This window comes from Phytophthora ramorum (genome assembly GCF_020800215.1).
Source record: "Phytophthora ramorum isolate Pr-102 chromosome Unknown Phyram_PR-102_s0006, whole genome shotgun sequence".
NCBI lineage: Eukaryota > Oomycota > Peronosporomycetes > Peronosporales > Peronosporaceae > Phytophthora > Phytophthora ramorum.
The window spans coordinates 1928759-1945662 of NW_027150652.1; the positions used below are offsets into that span (position 1 = coordinate 1928759).

Sequence of the window (16904 nt, forward strand, 5' to 3'; positions counted from 1 at the left end):
CGAATGGCAAACGGACGCAAAAAGATGGTCAATTATGTGTTTTACAACGATCAAGGAAGGATACGTTTGCAAAAGTGTCTGCATGCCTTAGCTGAAGTCGATACCCTGAGCAAGCGGAAGCTCCTTGCTATAGTTAATGGTGCACGTCGATCGGCGCATGTACTGCTTCCACGCATCACTGCCTGACTCACGGCCACCACCCGTCTCCTTTTCGCCGCCGAAAGCTCCGCCAATTTCGGCACCACTCGGTCCGATATTGATGTTCACGATACCGCAGTCAGATCCAAGAGGGCCCGTCCACTTGAAGATTGCAGACTGGTTCTTAGTGAACAGGGACGATGAGAGACCTTGGGGAACAGCGTTGTTTTTCTCGATCACCTCCTCCAGAGTCTTAAACTTCAGAGCATACAGGATCGGCGCAAAGATTTCTTTCTGTTGTAGGAGAGCGCACGACATTGGATAGCTGAGTCAGTAACACCGACTGAAGGGCATTTAAACAAGAAGGCTACGCTTACCTGAACGATCTCAGCATCATGGGCGATAGAAACGATGGTAGGCTCCACGAAGTGACCATCGCCTTCTATCTTCTTGCCTCCCGTCAGAATCTATAGTACATGACATTTTGGTGAGAACACAACCAGACTCGGCATCCAGCTTCACAGTAATGGGACACTCACCTTGCCACCCTCCTTCTTGATGGAATCGATACCGTCGAGGTAGTTCTTCACAGCCTGAGTGTTGTGCAATGGGCCACACAGAACACCATCCTCCAGTGGGTCGCCGATGTTCACGTTCTGGTAGGCAGAAACTAGACGCTGAAGGAACTCGTCGTGGATATCTTCGTGCAGAAAGAGACGACGAAGCGAAGTACATCTCTGGCCAGCCGTTCCCACAGCAGAGAACAACGTCGCACGCAGCGCCATCTCGAGATCCGCGTCCTTGTCCACGATCATCGCGTTGTTGCCACCCAACTCGAGGATGGTCTTGCCGAAACGAGACGACACTACCTCATTCACGTGGCGACCCACCTTCGTAGATCCCGTGAACGAGACCAACTCCACGCTCTTGTCGTGCAGCATCGCCTCGCCCACTTCCGCGCCGCTTCCGCAGACCAACGACGCAATTGCTCCAGGGTGACCGTTGCGCTCCAGCACGTCTGCGATGATCTTGGTGCACGCCACCGACGTCAGCGACAGCGACTCGGACGGCTTCCAGATCTGCGTGTTGCCGCAGACCAGACTCAACGCCGCGTTCCAGAACAGCACCGCGCAGGGGAAGTTGAAGGCCGTGACGATGCCCACGTGCCCCTTGAGCGGGTTGTAGCGCTCCATCATGAAGTGCCCCGGACGCTCGGACGGGATCACCGTGCCGTTGAGCGTACGGCTCAGTCCAACTGCAAAGTCACAGATATCGATCGCCTCTTGCACCTCACCGACGCCCTAGTTCAGCACAAAGGCAATGTCAGAATCCTCGTGCTGCCTCCCAATCAGCCAATACCACTCACCTCGACGTAAATCTTGCCCATTTCCAGGGCAATGAGCTTGCCCAGAGCGTCCCGCTTGACGCGCAGCTCCTCGCCAATCTGGCGCACGATTTCTCCGCGAGCAGGGGCGGGCAGGTCGCACCACTGGGGCTTGGCGTCGTCCATGGCGGCCACCACCTTCTGGTAGTCGGTCTTGTTACCGGCGCGGACGCTGGCGATGGGCTGTCCGTTCACGGGGCTCACGGAGGTGTATACGTCTCCGCTGCCGAACCACTGGCCGTTGTACACGCCGTGGTTCTCGTCCTTGAGGCCGAGCTCCTCCAGGAAGGGGAACTGTGCCAGGCGCCCTGACGACATGCGGCGTCGAGCCAACTGCGTCAGCAGACGCGCGGACTGGGGCTGCTTTCCACGGGCGAGGCTCAGCATGTGGATATTCGGGTGCTGGAGGGCAAGACGAGATTTCGATTGTGAGTCTGAAGCGTCATGGAGCTTCAAAACTTCAAGCAAAGCGAGTGCCTAACATCTAGATTGCAGCAGATTCGACGGGGAATCCACTTCTACGTCAAATAAACTGATTTTTAGTAGATGGAAGTATAAATTTATAGTATCGGTTGTTAGAGTTATATATTGTTCAAGGTATTCCAGACGTTGACTTTTGACGATGAGGACGTTGACATCCCATCACGTGTTTACCTTTTTGGCAGATATGTGTCCTGCTAAGTACGTCAGTGCAAGTTGCAGTCTGCAACACAGGTGCGAGCCTCGAGAGCGATTTGCAATGACACTATTAATTTCAAGCCGAGTTTATTGAGCATTTTGTGCAAATGTCTTGTGCGCACACCACCTACAGTACTAATTGCCCTGGAAGGTCTGCTTTTCGAAGAGGTGCAGCGTGAGCGTGGACAGGAAGGCCGGGAACGACCGACATGTCGTCAGGTACGCGAACACGCGCTGGTTGATCTGCGAGCAGAACTCGCTGTCTAGCAACTCCAGCGACCCGTTGGCCTCCATGCGCACCAGCAGCTCGTCGTCCTCGTGGTCCGCGTAGACGGAACGTAGCCGAAGCAGCTCCATCCCGTTGCTCTTTTTCAGATCCACCTTGTAGCCTGTCAGCAAAAATACGGCCTCTCGGTATTGCCGAATTTGGTCACTAAACACCTGCACGCATCAGCAAAAGTTAAAGGCTGATTCGTGCAGCAGCTAGTGAAGCAGAGAATTTGCATACCTGCTTTAAGCGCTGGTTTAGTTTCTTGAGACCCTCCACAGTCTCGTATGAAGTTGTTGTTGTAAGCTTGTCTTCGGCATGGATACTTGGGACCTAAACAGCCATCATTTCGTCAGCATTTCGCATTATAGATCCATCGCAAAGGTTTGCACCATCTTGCACCGGCAAAGCTTACCTCTGTGTCTTCACCTCCAGTGAGCTTGTCAAGCCTAGCTCTCAGTGCCTCGTTCTCTTGGCGCAGCTTCTCGACGTCGCTCGATTTAGCCTTGCTTTGGAGCAGCTCGCGCGTTGGATTCACAGCCAGATGCACGATTTTAGTTGTTTCGACGTTAAACTCTCCTCTGCCGAGACGCTTCTCATAGATTGCCAGCTCCATTTCTGCCTTTTCAAGATGCTTCGTCAGATTTCCACACTCCTGTTTTGCATCGGCCAGAACCTTCTCCAAGCGCTCGATGCGAGCTTCATACTTCTTGACAGCAGCGGGTGTTGCCATGACTTTTTGGGTGGACTCCATCCCCTTGATCAACTCTTGTGATTGCTTCAGGGATGACTCCAGAAGAGCTACACGCTTTGCTGAGAGCTCGCTTGCCTCTTGGTCGTCGAGGTCTTTGCCGTACGTTTCCAGAATCTCTACCAGTTCTGTGTTTACCTTGCGCAGGTGCGTGACCACATCATTGACACCGTTCGTCTTCTCCTGAATTTCGGATAGCTGCATCTCAAGCTTTGCGCAGTTGTTACCAGACGTGATCAGGTCGCTTTGAAGCTTCTCGCATTGCTTCTCCAGTCGCCGACGTTGAATTTCCACGTTGCTCTTTTGCTCGAAAAGAATCTCGAAGGCGTTCTGGCGAGCTTTGTACAGCTCGATAGCCGCTGCTGCCGGTCGATCCTTCAGATCTTCTAATGACACTCCACCTGCAGAAAAGTAGAAACACTATGTTAGAAAGCTCAATATACCCCGCATGCACGCTTTATTTACTCTTTGCCTCTTTCACAATTGGCTCAAAGAAGTCGTAGAACTGTTTGTGCGCCTCCTCCACAAGCATTGCACTCTCCTAAAGATCAAATGGCGTTAGACATTGCGGGGAGTCAGCGAGCACCTACTCATTAAACGACTTACAATGCGTTTGACAGATTGGCCGTTGCGCTCTTCACTTTGTTTCAACTTTTGGGTCGTCTGGTACAGTTTTTCCTGGAGGATAGAAGATGATCTGGATACCTCGATCAAGTCCACCAACTGCAAAGCAAAACACATGCGTTAAAATCCTTGTCACCCAAACACTACAGTTTCACTCTTACCTCAGCCTTCAGTTTGCGCTCTGTTGACTGGAGCTGCATGATTTGCTCATTCAACTCCCGAACCTCACGCGCATTTTCCAGCGTCTCCTGCGCGCCAAGTAAGCTGGCCTCCGCATGTTCTGCCTTCATGCTCTTTTCCTTCAATTGAGATTCTAACAAACGAATCTTTGATTCAAGGATATTGTCCTCGCTCTGAGGAACATCAAAACGAATAAATACACGAATACACAGCAACCTGTATTGCGTAGGACTAACCTGAGAAGAAATCGACGACGAGTCTTGGGCGGCTTCAAGCTCGTCCTTGAGGAGCTGGATCTGCCATTATTTCGGATAGAATGCAGAACCCCATGACAAGAGTAAGTCGCTGCTCCAGCAACTTAAACCTCATTTCGAACAAACAAAGGCCAGTATTTTATCGCGCTCACCTTCATCGCAGACTGTCTCGTCAGCGTACGCAGTTGGCTGCTTGACTCAAAGGCATTTTCCTTCCACTCGTTCAGCTTGCTCTCGACCAGCTCTAGCTGCGCCTCCAGTTCCACCACCCTCTTCTCCAGCAGAAGTTTCTCAGCCGAGTGATTATTCGTGACAGTCTTCAGCTCCTTCAGTGTCTCCTCCTCTTCAGTCACAGCATACTTTAGCTGACGTCGCAGCTGGTCCAGCTGCACGTCTCTCTCCTTGAGCTCGATCTGGTGGCGCTGTGAGTTGGTCTCCATCTGTATCTGCAGCATCTCCACCTCCCGCTTCAGCTCCTCATTCTACATCACAGAGACCAATTATCAGTCAGAATAAAGCCGCCAGCACTCAAAAGAATGCTATAGTCTCACCTTGGACACTGCGATGCTCTCGATCTCGAGTCGCTGGCGCTTGTTCTTCCTCGCACTCTCACTTTCTTCCACCTGTTTGGCTGTGAAATTACAACAGTTCTCGCTCTGTTAGCTCCCAGCCTACAGTCTGTGCGATGCCCACCGTCCGCACCGTCTCTCCGCTCTTTCTCCAGCACTCGTACGCGCTCCTGCAGCTGTCGTACGTACTCGGGTGAGAAGCTGTTGTTCATCTTTGACGGTGTGCTCATCTCGTCCAGGAAACTATCGCTTGATCCGCCTTTGGACTGCGCATGGGAAAACAAAAGTCAGACTTGCCGGCACCTTTTTAGCGCTAGAATGCCACTGTGGTGGCCGTGAGAACGCGGTTTGAGAGTAACTTATACCTGCACCGAGCTGTTGTCGTCTACGTAGAATACTTGCGACGGATCCTTGGGGATCGGAGAGCACAGGAACGACGAAGACAGCGCCTTCCGCTTGCCCTCAGCCATCGACCCCGAGTGATCGAGTTTCGTTTTGGCGCTTTTTGTGCAGCTGATGTGTACCACACCAACCAGTATAAATTGAATTTGGGTACCAAGCTTACCATTCACAGCGTCGAAGTGCTACTTCCTGCTTCATGCATCGATAAAGCAAGCTACACATTAGCTCCAACTATTTTATTCACAGACTATGTCGTAGCCATATCTCCGTCAGTGGTGCTCGTCAGTAGTTCGAGCAGCTTATATAATACTGCTTCAGACAATTCCCTCCTATACTTGCCTTCAATTGTGTCATTTTACAAAACATAACGCCCACCCAATTGATACGCCCACACCTCAAGTTTTGACGATGACCTCTGAGGGCGACGTCGTGGACGACGTGTGCGTGCGCTACGCGTGCAAATGCGGGCACCTGGCACCCGTGAGCTCGCTCTTCTACAGCGAAACATGCGAGAAGCTCGTGTGTCGCCTGCCCGGCTGCAGCGTGGAGGAGTTCGAGTCGTATTACTGCGGGAACCTGCTGGTGAACCTGCCTTCGAAGGAGGCCAGCATGTATCAGAACCGCTCGAGCCGCTGCTTCAGCTGCCCCACGTGCGAGAACGCGCTGTCCACGGCCTTCCACGAGAACGAGCAGCGCTTTTTCTTCCTGTGCGCGCACTGTCGCTGGGAATCGCTGAGCGTGGGGCTCGCGGACGACGACCCGGACGCGCTCGTCATGACCGCCATCACGAGGGAGCGGCAGGCGGCGCATGAAGACATTTTCCAGGCTTTGCACTCGCACTACTCGACGTTGTCGAGCTCACCCGCCAATGGGGGAGCTGCTGGAGTTCTGTCGGCGTCTTCTGGGGCTCCTTTCGGACGCAGCAGCTCTCTGCAGCTGCTCGCAGACTCAATGAAGGAACTGCAACGAGAACACCAGATGAAGAAGTTCAGGCTGCAGAGGATGGCGGAGATGGGAGGATGGAAGTACGATCAGGCACTGGCAAAGGTGGAGGAGAAGGAGAGGTGGCTGATGGAGCAGAGACGTGAACACCAGTGGCCGGAGTTGAGTATGCAGCTTGCGGCGCTGTCGAAGCAAGGGACTTCCTATGGGGAAGAGTCGCCGGAGAAGACTCGTGAAGTGCTAAGAAATCTCTCACAGAAGTGTGACATGGGGGAGGTGTCGACTTTGCATCAACGACTGCTGAACCCGCTAGATCAGGCGCGTGAAGCGGATCAACTCTTTCCGTCTCGCCCGCTTCTGCGGGTGAAACGCACGTGGCGTTGTGTGGAATCGATTGAGCGTGGCACTGCTGGCATTCTTGTGAAACCACAGATCAGTCCTATGAGCGGTGATAGCTCACTGCCTGTCTCTGCTTCGTGGTTTAAGAAGGCCAACTTGGCGGCCCAATACGTGCCTGTCGTCACGTTCCAGCGGCTGCCCTACCGTGTTGGAGAAGGCGGTGGCGTTGAATGTATTCTACTTGTGGAAAATCCTCTCGATGATGCTATTCGCATTACATTCCACTCTACCCCAACAGCTTCCGAGGACTCGAATGAGAACGGATATGTACGGTTATGCGCGTGCGCACGTAATTCATAGTTGACCTCGTTGAGTTTTCTGATTGCAAACTAACGAATGTGTGTGTTGCTCAGGTTGATTTCCAAGATTTGACTCCGATTATTGTCGGTCCGTACGAAGACCCGAATCTTGCGGATGCTTTCATCGACGATGAGCCGCCATTCGGTGCTAACGGTGATGAACACAACACGATGCTGCTTCAAGCCACCCGAAACCTTATTAAGATCAAACTTCCAGTAAGCGGAGCTGGTTTGCTTCTGTGGGCGACTATTGATACTGATTTGTTATCGCTACTGCTTCTATGTTTCATTAGCTCTCCGTCAACGCTGCCACTACAATTCCGATTTCAACTCTATCTGCCCGATTCATCATGGACACGGAGAAGTTTGATGAAGACGCGAATGAAGTTATCGAGAACTCGCTTCTGAGTGTTCCTGTGGTGATCACTGCCCCGATAATAAAAATTGGGGATTGAATCCTGGTGGGAAGTATTCTCAACAACGAATCGCTAGTAAATGCAAGTTATATAGATGGTTGCTGATGTTTGCTGCGTTCGGAATAACCGCGTCTTTTCATTTTGAAAATGGAGCTGCCAGCGGATCTCAACGGATTCCACGCAGTTTTGAAGCGCCGGATCCGTGATCAGAGCGAGATCGACAATTGTTGCCGAGAATTCTCGTCTGAGAAAAAGGTGGCTGCGCAGAGGGCTATAGCGGCACGCGTAAGAGATTCCCCGTGTTTTGATTACATGGGAGGCTCTGCTAAGCAGCCCTGAATCCATTTTTCTTGAGCAGGAAATTCGCCATGTTGTCGGCCAGACTGGCTGTTTTTGCATGGACTGCCTTCTTTATCGGAAGCAAGAATGGCGAATTGGAGATGTCAACACTGCAATTGTAGGACCGCGAGACCAGTGGCAGCAATATACTTGGGGGAACGCAGAGCGCCAGTGTCTATATGCGGAGGATTCAATCATTACGACCAACCCAACGTTGACACCATCCATAAAGGAGAAAATTCGCGTTCACGACTCCAAAGAGCGGATTTGGACTATAGAACGTGATACCAAATTTGTTGGTGTGCGTCTACTGGTCATTGTAGTGTCTGCTGTTAATCGCATACTGATCATTTTTACGTCGTAGGTTGCGTCGGGCAAGTATCACACGCTGATGCTAAGTGGTAGGCGTTGTACAACCTGGCATTTTTAAAACATTGATATTAACTTCGTGGCTTTAAACAGAATCTGCTGCTGTATTTTCAAGCGGTGACAACAGTTACGGTGCTCTTGGGGTTGTCAACCTTGCGAACGCTGGCAGATCAGTACCAGCCAAAGTGGAAACGGGACAAGCAGAGATTGGGGGTTGTGTACAAATTATTGCCGCCAGTGGATTTGCATCGTTCGCCCTTGTCGGTTCGTCATCACCTTCTCTTCTTGAAGTACTCAATATCTGGAACTAATACACGTTCATATAGTCTTGCCAACCGTTGACTCAGTCCAGCGACCAACTTCCAAAGAAGATCGGCAGAACCGGGGGCGGCTTACTTCTATCGAGAGAATGGCTCGTGGTCGCCTGAATTCTCTTCAAATGGTTTCAACACATGCCAAGTTGGAGGTTACTATGAATGCTGCAGCCGTAAACCACCGTACGGAACCTATGCTTTATCTACATGAGGTGTTTGTCACGAGGAAAATCTAACCATGACACTGCCAGTTCTTTCGTGGGGTCGAGGCGATTACGGTGTGCTGGGGCATGGGGATGCAGCATCATCCGCTGTTCCTCGTGTCTTGAAGATCTTTAACTCGATGCGAGTAACTGGTGTGAGCGCTGGCTTACATCACGTGTTAGTCCTCACAGAGCTAGATGGTGTCTATGCTTTTGGTGACGGTAGCAGCGGAAAATTGGGAATGGGTATGTGTTTGTCGGTATATTGTCATATGAATAATTTCCCTAACTGCTTTCCTTAGGTGATATCAATCCTCGTTTATCCCCCACGAGAATTACTAGTCTAGATGGCCTAAATGTGGTGCACATTTCGGCTGGCGATGAGCACTCGGTAGTTATGGCAGGAGAAACATTCTTCAATCGACAAGTGTACTCGTGGGGACTTGGAAAGAATGGGTACGCATTGGTATTCTGTCTCCATAGCACTGAGTGTGCATCTGATAAGCTAACACCTTCCGTGACAGACGGCTCGGGCACAACGACGAGTTAAACAGGCTAAAACCAACGCGAGTTAATTTTTTTCGTGGGCGGGTGGGTTAGTTCTGTGTGTGGTATTTTACAAAGTTGGGGAAACTAACAAGGTAGTGCAGAAAGTTATCACTGTGGTCGCTGGAGGGGCCCACAATTTGGCAACCTCAGGTACGCCAACAGCGTAGGCATGTTGAAATGGCCAACGACTGATCTTGTCTCTTTACGAGATAGAAATGCCTCAAGGTGTATGTGTTTGGTCATGGGGAGCTGGTAGTTATGGGCAGCTCGGTACGCTACTATACCTGTTGAAGCATTGTTTTCGTTGTACTGAGGTGTAACCATATCTCTAGGCCATCGCGACACATGGGATGCATTAATTCCTGGATCTGTAGATGAAATCCGGCACGAAACAATTCGATTTATTGATGCTGGACAAAGACATTCGTTGGCGATTTCTGCCTCAAAACAGCTTTGGTTGTGGGGCCAAGGAATTCATGGTGACTACGATGTGCCCGACCCAGATGCATCCAGCACCTCCATTTTGTATCCCGTCAAGGTAAGGGTAGAGATCGTAACGTTTAAAGCTCACGCCTGACTCAACGGTGCAATTTTGCAGATTGATTTGCCGGAGTTGTCGCTGATCAGCGCGCGTGCAGGAAGAGGACGGACATTTATTTGGGGTGATCGAGGTAGGCTGCAAGTCGTCACGTTGAGTTCGATTAAACACTAATGCACGTAACCTGTAGCAATCGAGCGAGAGAAACCTCGACCATTTGGAGGGACTGCAGGTAAGATACGCAGATATGCATGGATTTTTTGGGAAGTGGTACCCACTCGCTAACCACACTGAATTTTGGGAGCAGCTCAGAGTATGTGCCGCTCATTACCGGAGTATGAAAGCTTGACATCCGACAGTTTTCGTATTGTATACCGGTGTGGCCCATGCCAGCTCGATACGGTCTGTGTTGGATGTGCTCACCACTGCCACATTCAACACTGTTTAGAGTTACGATATACAATGGGGGACACGCTGAGCAGACACTGCGATTGTTTCGTCAGTTCGAAGAATTGTGTATTCGCAGACGAAGAGTTATGATGAACTCTGCGAAATTCTCTCGCTCGAGGTTGTCGGAGCTAGAAATCTGTTTCGTAGATGCTGAAGCTGGCGCCGAAGACCTGAAAAGGACGAGCTTGTAAACATCTCATCGAATTTCTTTTCTTGCTTGATGGCAAAATGAGTCATACCTGAATTATCTAGGACTGCGTACCGAAGCACGTACAAGTGGTGAAGCAGGCTTCTGTTGATCCTAGTGGTATCGGCTGCCGAGGCTCGATCCGTTGAGTTCTCAGCGGTCTCACGAATATCTCGCAGCTTTTCGTAGATGCGTTCTGCTTCAGTGATAACTGCTGCCGGTAAACCACTCAACGCTGCTGTTTTGATCCCGTACATGCCCGTGGCCGGAAAGGGTCCGTCTTTCAATACGTAGCGAAAGTGCACAGAATTCTGAAACAAAACGACAGGTTAAGTAGGAAAGTCTTCTCCAGTAATAACAAGAATGGCACACCGAGTTTGACCCTGTCCCCATGTGATAGTTCCTACAGCGAGGGTAGAGGTGTGCAAGACGGTTTAGTTGGTGGTAATGGGTCGCGAAACAAGTGTACGACCCCCTTTGAATCATTTCTTCGGCAATGCTCCACGCAATTGCAGCGCCTTCGTCATTGGCTGTTCCTCGTCCCAGTTCATCGATCAACACCAACGATCTCGAGGTGCACGTTTCCAAAATGAATGCCGTCTCAGTCATCTCAACAGCAAAAGAGCTTGCATTTTCCTCCATGTCGTCCGATGTCCCGAATCTCGTGCAAATTCGATCTCGAATTGGAATGGCTGCCTCGGAAGCTGGGACATAGCACCCCATTTGAGCCATGATTGTGATAAGGGCTGTTGCTCGCAGGTACGTCGACTTGCCCGCGCAGTTCGGGCCTGTAACAACTACGCACGGATACACATACTTAGCTCACAGACATATGATAGGTATTTTACACATGAGCTCATACTATGGAAAGTGCTCAATGGATCAAAAAACTATTATGGATAATTAGTCTGATGAGCCGAAGATTAAGTTCGTGAAAAAAAAGCGGTACGCACCGAGTCGCTGGGAATGTAGGAATGGTCTTTCATAAGTCGCTCAACAAGGGGATGACGACCCTTTTTGATAACCAGGTTTCCATGCTCAGTAATTGTCGGTTTGGTGACTACAAAATTAAATACATCATCGTTAGGGAATATTCCGCCAAGTTGAATAATTGATATGCGTCTTGCATGGCTGATTTGGTGGCGACAGAGCGACAACATTCACGAAGCTGAACAATTATCAGCGATTAGAATCATCCACAATTCGTTGGCAGAAGCAAAAAGTTAGGCTGCACCTAAGGAGCATATCGAGAAGCGCGACGCTTTCAACCATTGCATGCATGGTTGACGCTCGAGGGCGGATTTTGTCGAGGAGTTGTTGGATAACATCGTTCGATAACTTGTATACCGCGGCTAGCGCTTCATTGAGTCTCAGATTGAGTGAGACCAAGGCCTTGGTCGAACAGCAGATCACTACGGCCAACCATCACACAGTGCTGGTCAGAAACTTCGTTTCATTTCTCCCGAGTTGCAAGCACTTCCAGTACCGCTTTTTGTTGTCACCCTTTCGATGAAACTTGCAGGCAAATCTTTGGAGTTAACGGGGACGGCTAAATGATATCCTCTTCGTGCCCTGTCAGCAACAGGTTCGTTAGTCGCAAATTCTAATTCAATTAGACAACCTTCCCAATGTTGCTTACGTGTAATTGAGCCGAATGGGAATTCCGAGATTTTCTTTGTATGTGTGTACGACTTCATGAATCTTCTCGATCGTATCAAGGTATGTCCGTCGAGCAACATCAAGCATGCCGTCGACACCCGCTCGGACAGCAAAACATTCTTGAATCCGCTTCTGCGCAGCTGAACGGCAAACCTTCACTCTGATCGATAGACGTGCGTCAATAAATAAGCGGTATTACCCAGAGAGTAGCATGGTACCTGTCATTCACAACTCGTTCAATATCTGCTTTTATCCCTGCGAACTGTTCATCGCGCAAGCTGTGTGCGTAAGTAAGGTTAGCCAGGAATTGAGTGACTGCTCACGAATATGTTGGTGTACCTTTGAATAATCGAGACAAGCAGTGGGCAGGGGCGATCCAGCTTCGCAGATGATGTTTCTAAGCATGCCACCAATTTTGGCAGGTATTCCAACGTGTGCTTGAGCGCAATCACACTGCCTATCGCGATTCTTGAAACGCGAGGAGTGATAACTTTGGGCACAAAAACTAGTTGGCTCTTTGACAAGCGTGAAGAAATCAATCATACATCTTTACGGTGGTCATCATCGAAAAAGAAGCCGTGCGGCGAACTAACCAGTAGACGATCCAGATCGGTGAAATCACGCAGTACGTCCATGACATCGAAAAACCACGCAGGATTGTCGAGAAAAATGCCAACAATTTCATGACGCGCTTGTCTGAAGCATAAATGAATATGTGCCCTAAGTCAGACTGAGTATTAGTTGAGATAGCATCGCTACCGTACATGGTTTTCAAATGACACGTCGGCTGCAGCATCTAACATTCAAAACAGGTTTGGTAAGATAGGAAAATCGTTTCCTTCAGTTATTGCATTGCTACCGTTGATCGCAGGAGCCGATTCCCAGCCGAGGTTTGTGTGTTGTTTAGCATTTTGCAAAGCGACTGAAATAAGCAAGCTTATGAGTTCTCTTGCGAGTTAACACATTACGGTATTGTAGTTCATACCTGGCTATCGTTTCTTCCTCTGGTGCCCTGAACCAGCTCCAGCGCAGAAATAGTGGCCTGGTCCATCAGTAGTTTCCGCGTTGATGGGCTGAGAACAACCTGTTCATTACTTAGTGCACGACCCAGCCTCTGCAAGTAAATCATCGTTGCAAGATTACCTTCATTGTTTTCTCGGCGATGTAAACGCCCTGAATGTACTCGATGTATTTCATTACGCACGCCACGGAGGCCATGGCGACGTAGTTCTGTGGTTGCATGTGCCTCGTTAGTTGAGGAACGAAAGCAAATAAACAAAAGCTGAAGAAGTGTGTACCCTTCCGATATTGATGTCAACGTTGTTGGTCATCACGCGTTTAATATCTCCAGCTCCCTTTGTCTGACTGGGAGGTCCAAAGCAACTCGTCAATAACAAGTGACGCACATTTTGACTTACGTACTCGAAATATTTTCGTGCAAGCGGTACAACTCGGCAGTTCGATCCCGAAAATCGCTGTGAGATCTCGTCGTTGATTTTGCGAGACTTGGACGACTCCACCACGAGAATTTCCACAGGCTGATTCGTGTCAGATCTAAGCTCCAATTTTTTAATACAGCACACATCTGGTCACCTGATACGCTTGAAGCAGCGACATTGTGTCCACATAAGAATGCGAGTCGATCACGGTCCACAGCAGCAACTCGTAGGGCGACACCAAGTCGATCGCACAAATTCCTGAGGGGTCATACATAGAAGCAGTCAGACCCAACTCACCTGAGAGCTCTTAACACCAACCACCATCACCGATTTCACGCGCACGGTTCTCCGCCACCGCAACGATGAGGAACGACGATCTAGATTCGAGCTCCGTGGAGGTTGAACTTCTTGATCCTCCGCGACTCGACGGGAGATCGCGACGAGAGGCAGCGCCAGTCGCGAAGGCTGCTGCCCCGTCCGGTGCTGGGACATTGTAACGAGGAGGCCGCACCGCGCCTTCGTCCAGCTCCACTCGAGTCGCAGCAACGTCTTCCATTGGGCACTTGCTCCCTAGCTAGCAACTTGGAGAATGCGGAATGGTAGACAGGTGCAAACAAGAGTGATGGTCATTGCAACTTCAACTTGGGTCATATGAAAGTTAGTATATTATTCGTTTGGAGTTGCTGTGGGCCCATCGTACTAAGCCGATGGGAACGGCTTGGTCTTGTTCCGCCAGTCTGTGCCTACTTCAGTCCACAAACAAACTGTAGGACGCGAGACGGCGTATGTCGCCGGGTTCACATCCCAGCGCACGATCAGCACGTTGAATGTCCTGAGGATGAAATTTGGAGCGAATCGAGTGAAGAGAATCAAGATGATATCGTCGGCTCGGTAAAGATACTTGCCGCGGTACACAAAACCGGACAGGAGAACAGCCTCAGATGTTGGAACACGAAGGTTGTTCTTCTTCACGTGCGAAATGTCTTCACAGTCATTGAACATGAACCGGAAGTGTTCGCCAATGCAGTAGCATTCGAACGATGTTGCATCGGTCAGGTTAACTATTGAAGCGCCATGACTGAGCGCCTTCGTCTTGGCCTTGGGTGGCGGGCGGATTGTGATCTGGAACGCAACTTTCCATGAGATGAACCAGGCCATTAAATCCGCAATGGGGTGAGGATCGTTGCGAGTTCTGAGGACGTAAGCGACAGTGGCAGTCACTCCCCACACAGCCATAGCAAACGCAGCAATGACCAAGGCGATGTTAATGCTGAACACGATACACGAGTCCGTAAGCTTGCAAACATCTGCACCCTCGGTCGTCGACCTGAGAAGCGTCTTGGAGTTGAGGTCGAAGATATAGCTGAGACTGGTGTAGCGGATCGAAATGAGCATGTTGGCGACTATGGCCGTCACGATAAGAAGTACCATTTCCCACGAGAGACGAAAGTGACGGTCTAGCTGCTGCTCACCCGTGCGGCTTTTCACAATGTTCACGAAACTGTATGAGAATGCCATCACACAGAAGGTGAGGTTCCACACGCACTCCACGGACATTGTTCCCGTGCCGAGCGCCAAATAATACGTGTCGGATTCGCGGTACAGGTGGTACGCGATTTGGAGCAGGTACATGGCTTGCATGCGACCATTTTGGCAACGGTAAGCCCAGATCTGGCTCAACAACACGGACTGCTTCTGGCTCATGACTTGGTACATGCTCAGCATACTCATCACGAGAATCTGCATGACCACAATACCAGGAAGCACACTCATCTCGACCTTATCAGCGTACCGCGCCCTGATTGTGTTGTGACTCAGGATAATGTTGACGCCCGATTCCGTCGAGGCCCATTCCCATTGAGAGTTGTAGTAGTTATGAACACAGACACCTTCCGTGCTGCATAGCGGGATGTCATCGGGGGCTTGTAGCATCAAACCGTAATCGATCCACAGCGAACTGATATCGCACTCTTCGTCGATGTAGATACCAGACGTGTTTACGAGGTGCACAAAGCAACCGCCATAATATCCACGAAGCATCGGCTGGACAATGACTGAGGTTGAAGACACATCGCTAACTGGTGCCACTGTTCTTCCAACAGTGTTGATGACACATGGGAAGTTGTACGGGAACAACCGCAACGTTGTCGGGGCGTTTCTTGTCTGATCTAGGCCCTCGGATACGAATGCACGCGTGAGCTTGGTGTCCGTATCGTACTCCACCTTCTCACGGCAGTCAAACGATTCCGGGAAAATCGTTAGGTCTGCTGCCAGAATGGATGAAAATTCGTTGATGTGAGGAATGGGCTGGAACATGAACGTCTTTAGTCGAGCTTCTATCGTCCAGCGCGAGTTGCAACTTCCGGCTGCAGCAGCGGTGACTTCTGCGATCATGTCGTTGGATACCGGGAGCCCAAGAACGTTGACTGCTTTCACAATCAACTTCGGAGAGGCCGAGATGAACGTAAGCGAGTCGTCCCATTCCGAAGTTCCGTCACCGCAGACCGCATTACTGCTATCGAGCTCCTCAATCAGAGCTTTACCTGCGGCGCTCAATGTTTCATTGTAGTCCTCAAACGTGTTGGTGCGCAAGCTGCCGTACGCCGGTTTTCCCATCATGGGGTCGCGATGAAATTGCACGAGTTGCAGCACTGCACGCTGACAAGAGACCCCGCAGCCAGGGCACTCGTACGTGACTTCAGCGTCGAGCTTCTCGTAGCCCAGATAGCTCTCGCTTGCAGCTCGGAAAACGTACGGTGACTGAATGTACGGCGAGTTGACGCAGATCGCGATCAAGATGATCGGAGCTACCAGCACCTTAAACGACATCACGACCAGCACAGCGATAGCGTCGTAGCGCGTCCCGTTCTTGGTATTCTGCCGAGGTGACACAAAGTCGAACTCTTTGTCCTGAGGCTTGATGTCACTCTCGCCTGGCGATTCTTGGTGGTGGTTGTGCACGCTGGATGACCGGCGGTGCACCTTGTCAGTATTAACTTCACCACCTCGACCGAACGAATGCTGCTCTCCCGAGTAGGCCGGGGGCTCTTCGTTTGGGGTGTTGACGACTGCAACAGTGGCGGAGGATTGCTTCTTGCGCTTCTCCTTCGTCGTCCCTCGCGGGCTCTTGGGCTCCGACTCGGACATGATGACCGTCGCTTGCTCTCAGCCCTCCGGGCTGTTAACGCTGGTCGCTCGGTCGACTTGTTGGGTTGTGACGAAGGGCAAAAGCTGTGAGAGAAGGCAACCACCTCGTGAGCGCTATTTAAAAGGCGGTGGCGCAGCGGTTGCGATTGAGCCTCACCTCAGCAAATCTATCAGCCCAGGGTGAGAGAACTGAGGTGCGTGCGCCAGCCTTATCGGGTGGAGTAAATTTAGGAGGTGTCTTGGCAAGCCCGTGCTGCATCTCAGCCGAAGGTGGTGAAGAACGGAACGCTATTTCGGCAGTGATGGACGACGCTGTGAAGCCTAAGACCTTTCTCGTATCTTCAATGAGGCGGTTAGCTATTTTCGCGGCTCACGTGGGCATTACGTGGTCGGGAAGGCAACCTCC

General features: G+C 50.7%; 6 protein-coding genes across 6 annotated transcripts; 2 read left to right on the plus strand and 4 right to left on the minus strand.

Moving 5' to 3' along the window:
* Positions 1 to 87: 87 nt before the first annotated feature.
* Positions 88 to 1909, minus strand: KRP23_7509 (Aldehyde dehydrogenase family 7 member B4; the record flags this gene model as incomplete). The annotated part of the gene is made up of 4 exons (XM_067892835.1): positions 88 to 432; positions 516 to 605; positions 678 to 1439; positions 1505 to 1909. The coding sequence occupies 4 exons, from the start codon at positions 1907 to 1909 to the stop codon at positions 88 to 90; spliced, it is 1602 nt and encodes a 533-aa protein (XP_067744677.1).
* Positions 1910 to 2335: 426 nt separating this feature from the next.
* KRP23_7510 (Mitotic spindle assembly checkpoint protein MAD1) lies at positions 2336 to 5316 on the minus strand (the record flags this gene model as incomplete). The annotated part of the gene is made up of 11 exons (XM_067892836.1): positions 2336 to 2641; positions 2709 to 2801; positions 2884 to 3620; positions 3685 to 3760; positions 3826 to 3942; positions 4005 to 4196; positions 4260 to 4319; positions 4430 to 4759; positions 4829 to 4908; positions 4980 to 5112; positions 5212 to 5316. 11 exons carry the CDS (start codon positions 5314 to 5316, stop codon positions 2336 to 2338), a joined length of 2229 nt encoding a protein of 742 aa, XP_067744678.1.
* Positions 5317 to 5656: 340 nt separating this feature from the next.
* KRP23_7511 (Dynactin subunit 4) lies at positions 5657 to 7343 on the plus strand (the record flags this gene model as incomplete). Its single annotated transcript, XM_067892837.1, has 3 exons — positions 5657 to 6856; positions 6943 to 7104; positions 7182 to 7343. The coding sequence occupies 3 exons, from the start codon at positions 5657 to 5659 to the stop codon at positions 7341 to 7343; spliced, it is 1524 nt and encodes a 507-aa protein (XP_067744679.1).
* Positions 7344 to 8771: 1428 nt separating this feature from the next.
* KRP23_7512 (Ultraviolet-B receptor UVR8) lies at positions 8772 to 10257 on the plus strand (the record flags this gene model as incomplete). Its single annotated transcript, XM_067892838.1, has 10 exons — positions 8772 to 8775; positions 8832 to 8985; positions 9054 to 9120; positions 9180 to 9228; positions 9292 to 9348; positions 9411 to 9616; positions 9677 to 9749; positions 9807 to 9848; positions 9924 to 9993; positions 10065 to 10257. The coding sequence occupies 10 exons, from the start codon at positions 8772 to 8774 to the stop codon at positions 10255 to 10257; spliced, it is 915 nt and encodes a 304-aa protein (XP_067744680.1).
* A 3224-nt stretch (positions 10258 to 13481) lies between these two features.
* Positions 13482 to 13907, minus strand: KRP23_7513 (uncharacterized protein; the record flags this gene model as incomplete). The annotated part of the gene is made up of 2 exons (XM_067892839.1): positions 13482 to 13609; positions 13673 to 13907. The coding sequence occupies 2 exons, from the start codon at positions 13905 to 13907 to the stop codon at positions 13482 to 13484; spliced, it is 363 nt and encodes a 120-aa protein (XP_067744681.1).
* A 143-nt stretch (positions 13908 to 14050) lies between these two features.
* On the minus strand, positions 14051 to 16498 carry KRP23_7514 (uncharacterized protein; the record flags this gene model as incomplete). Its single annotated transcript, XM_067892840.1, has 1 exon — positions 14051 to 16498. The coding sequence occupies one exon, from the start codon at positions 16496 to 16498 to the stop codon at positions 14051 to 14053; it is 2448 nt and encodes an 815-aa protein (XP_067744682.1).
* Positions 16499 to 16904: the final 406 nt, after the last annotated feature.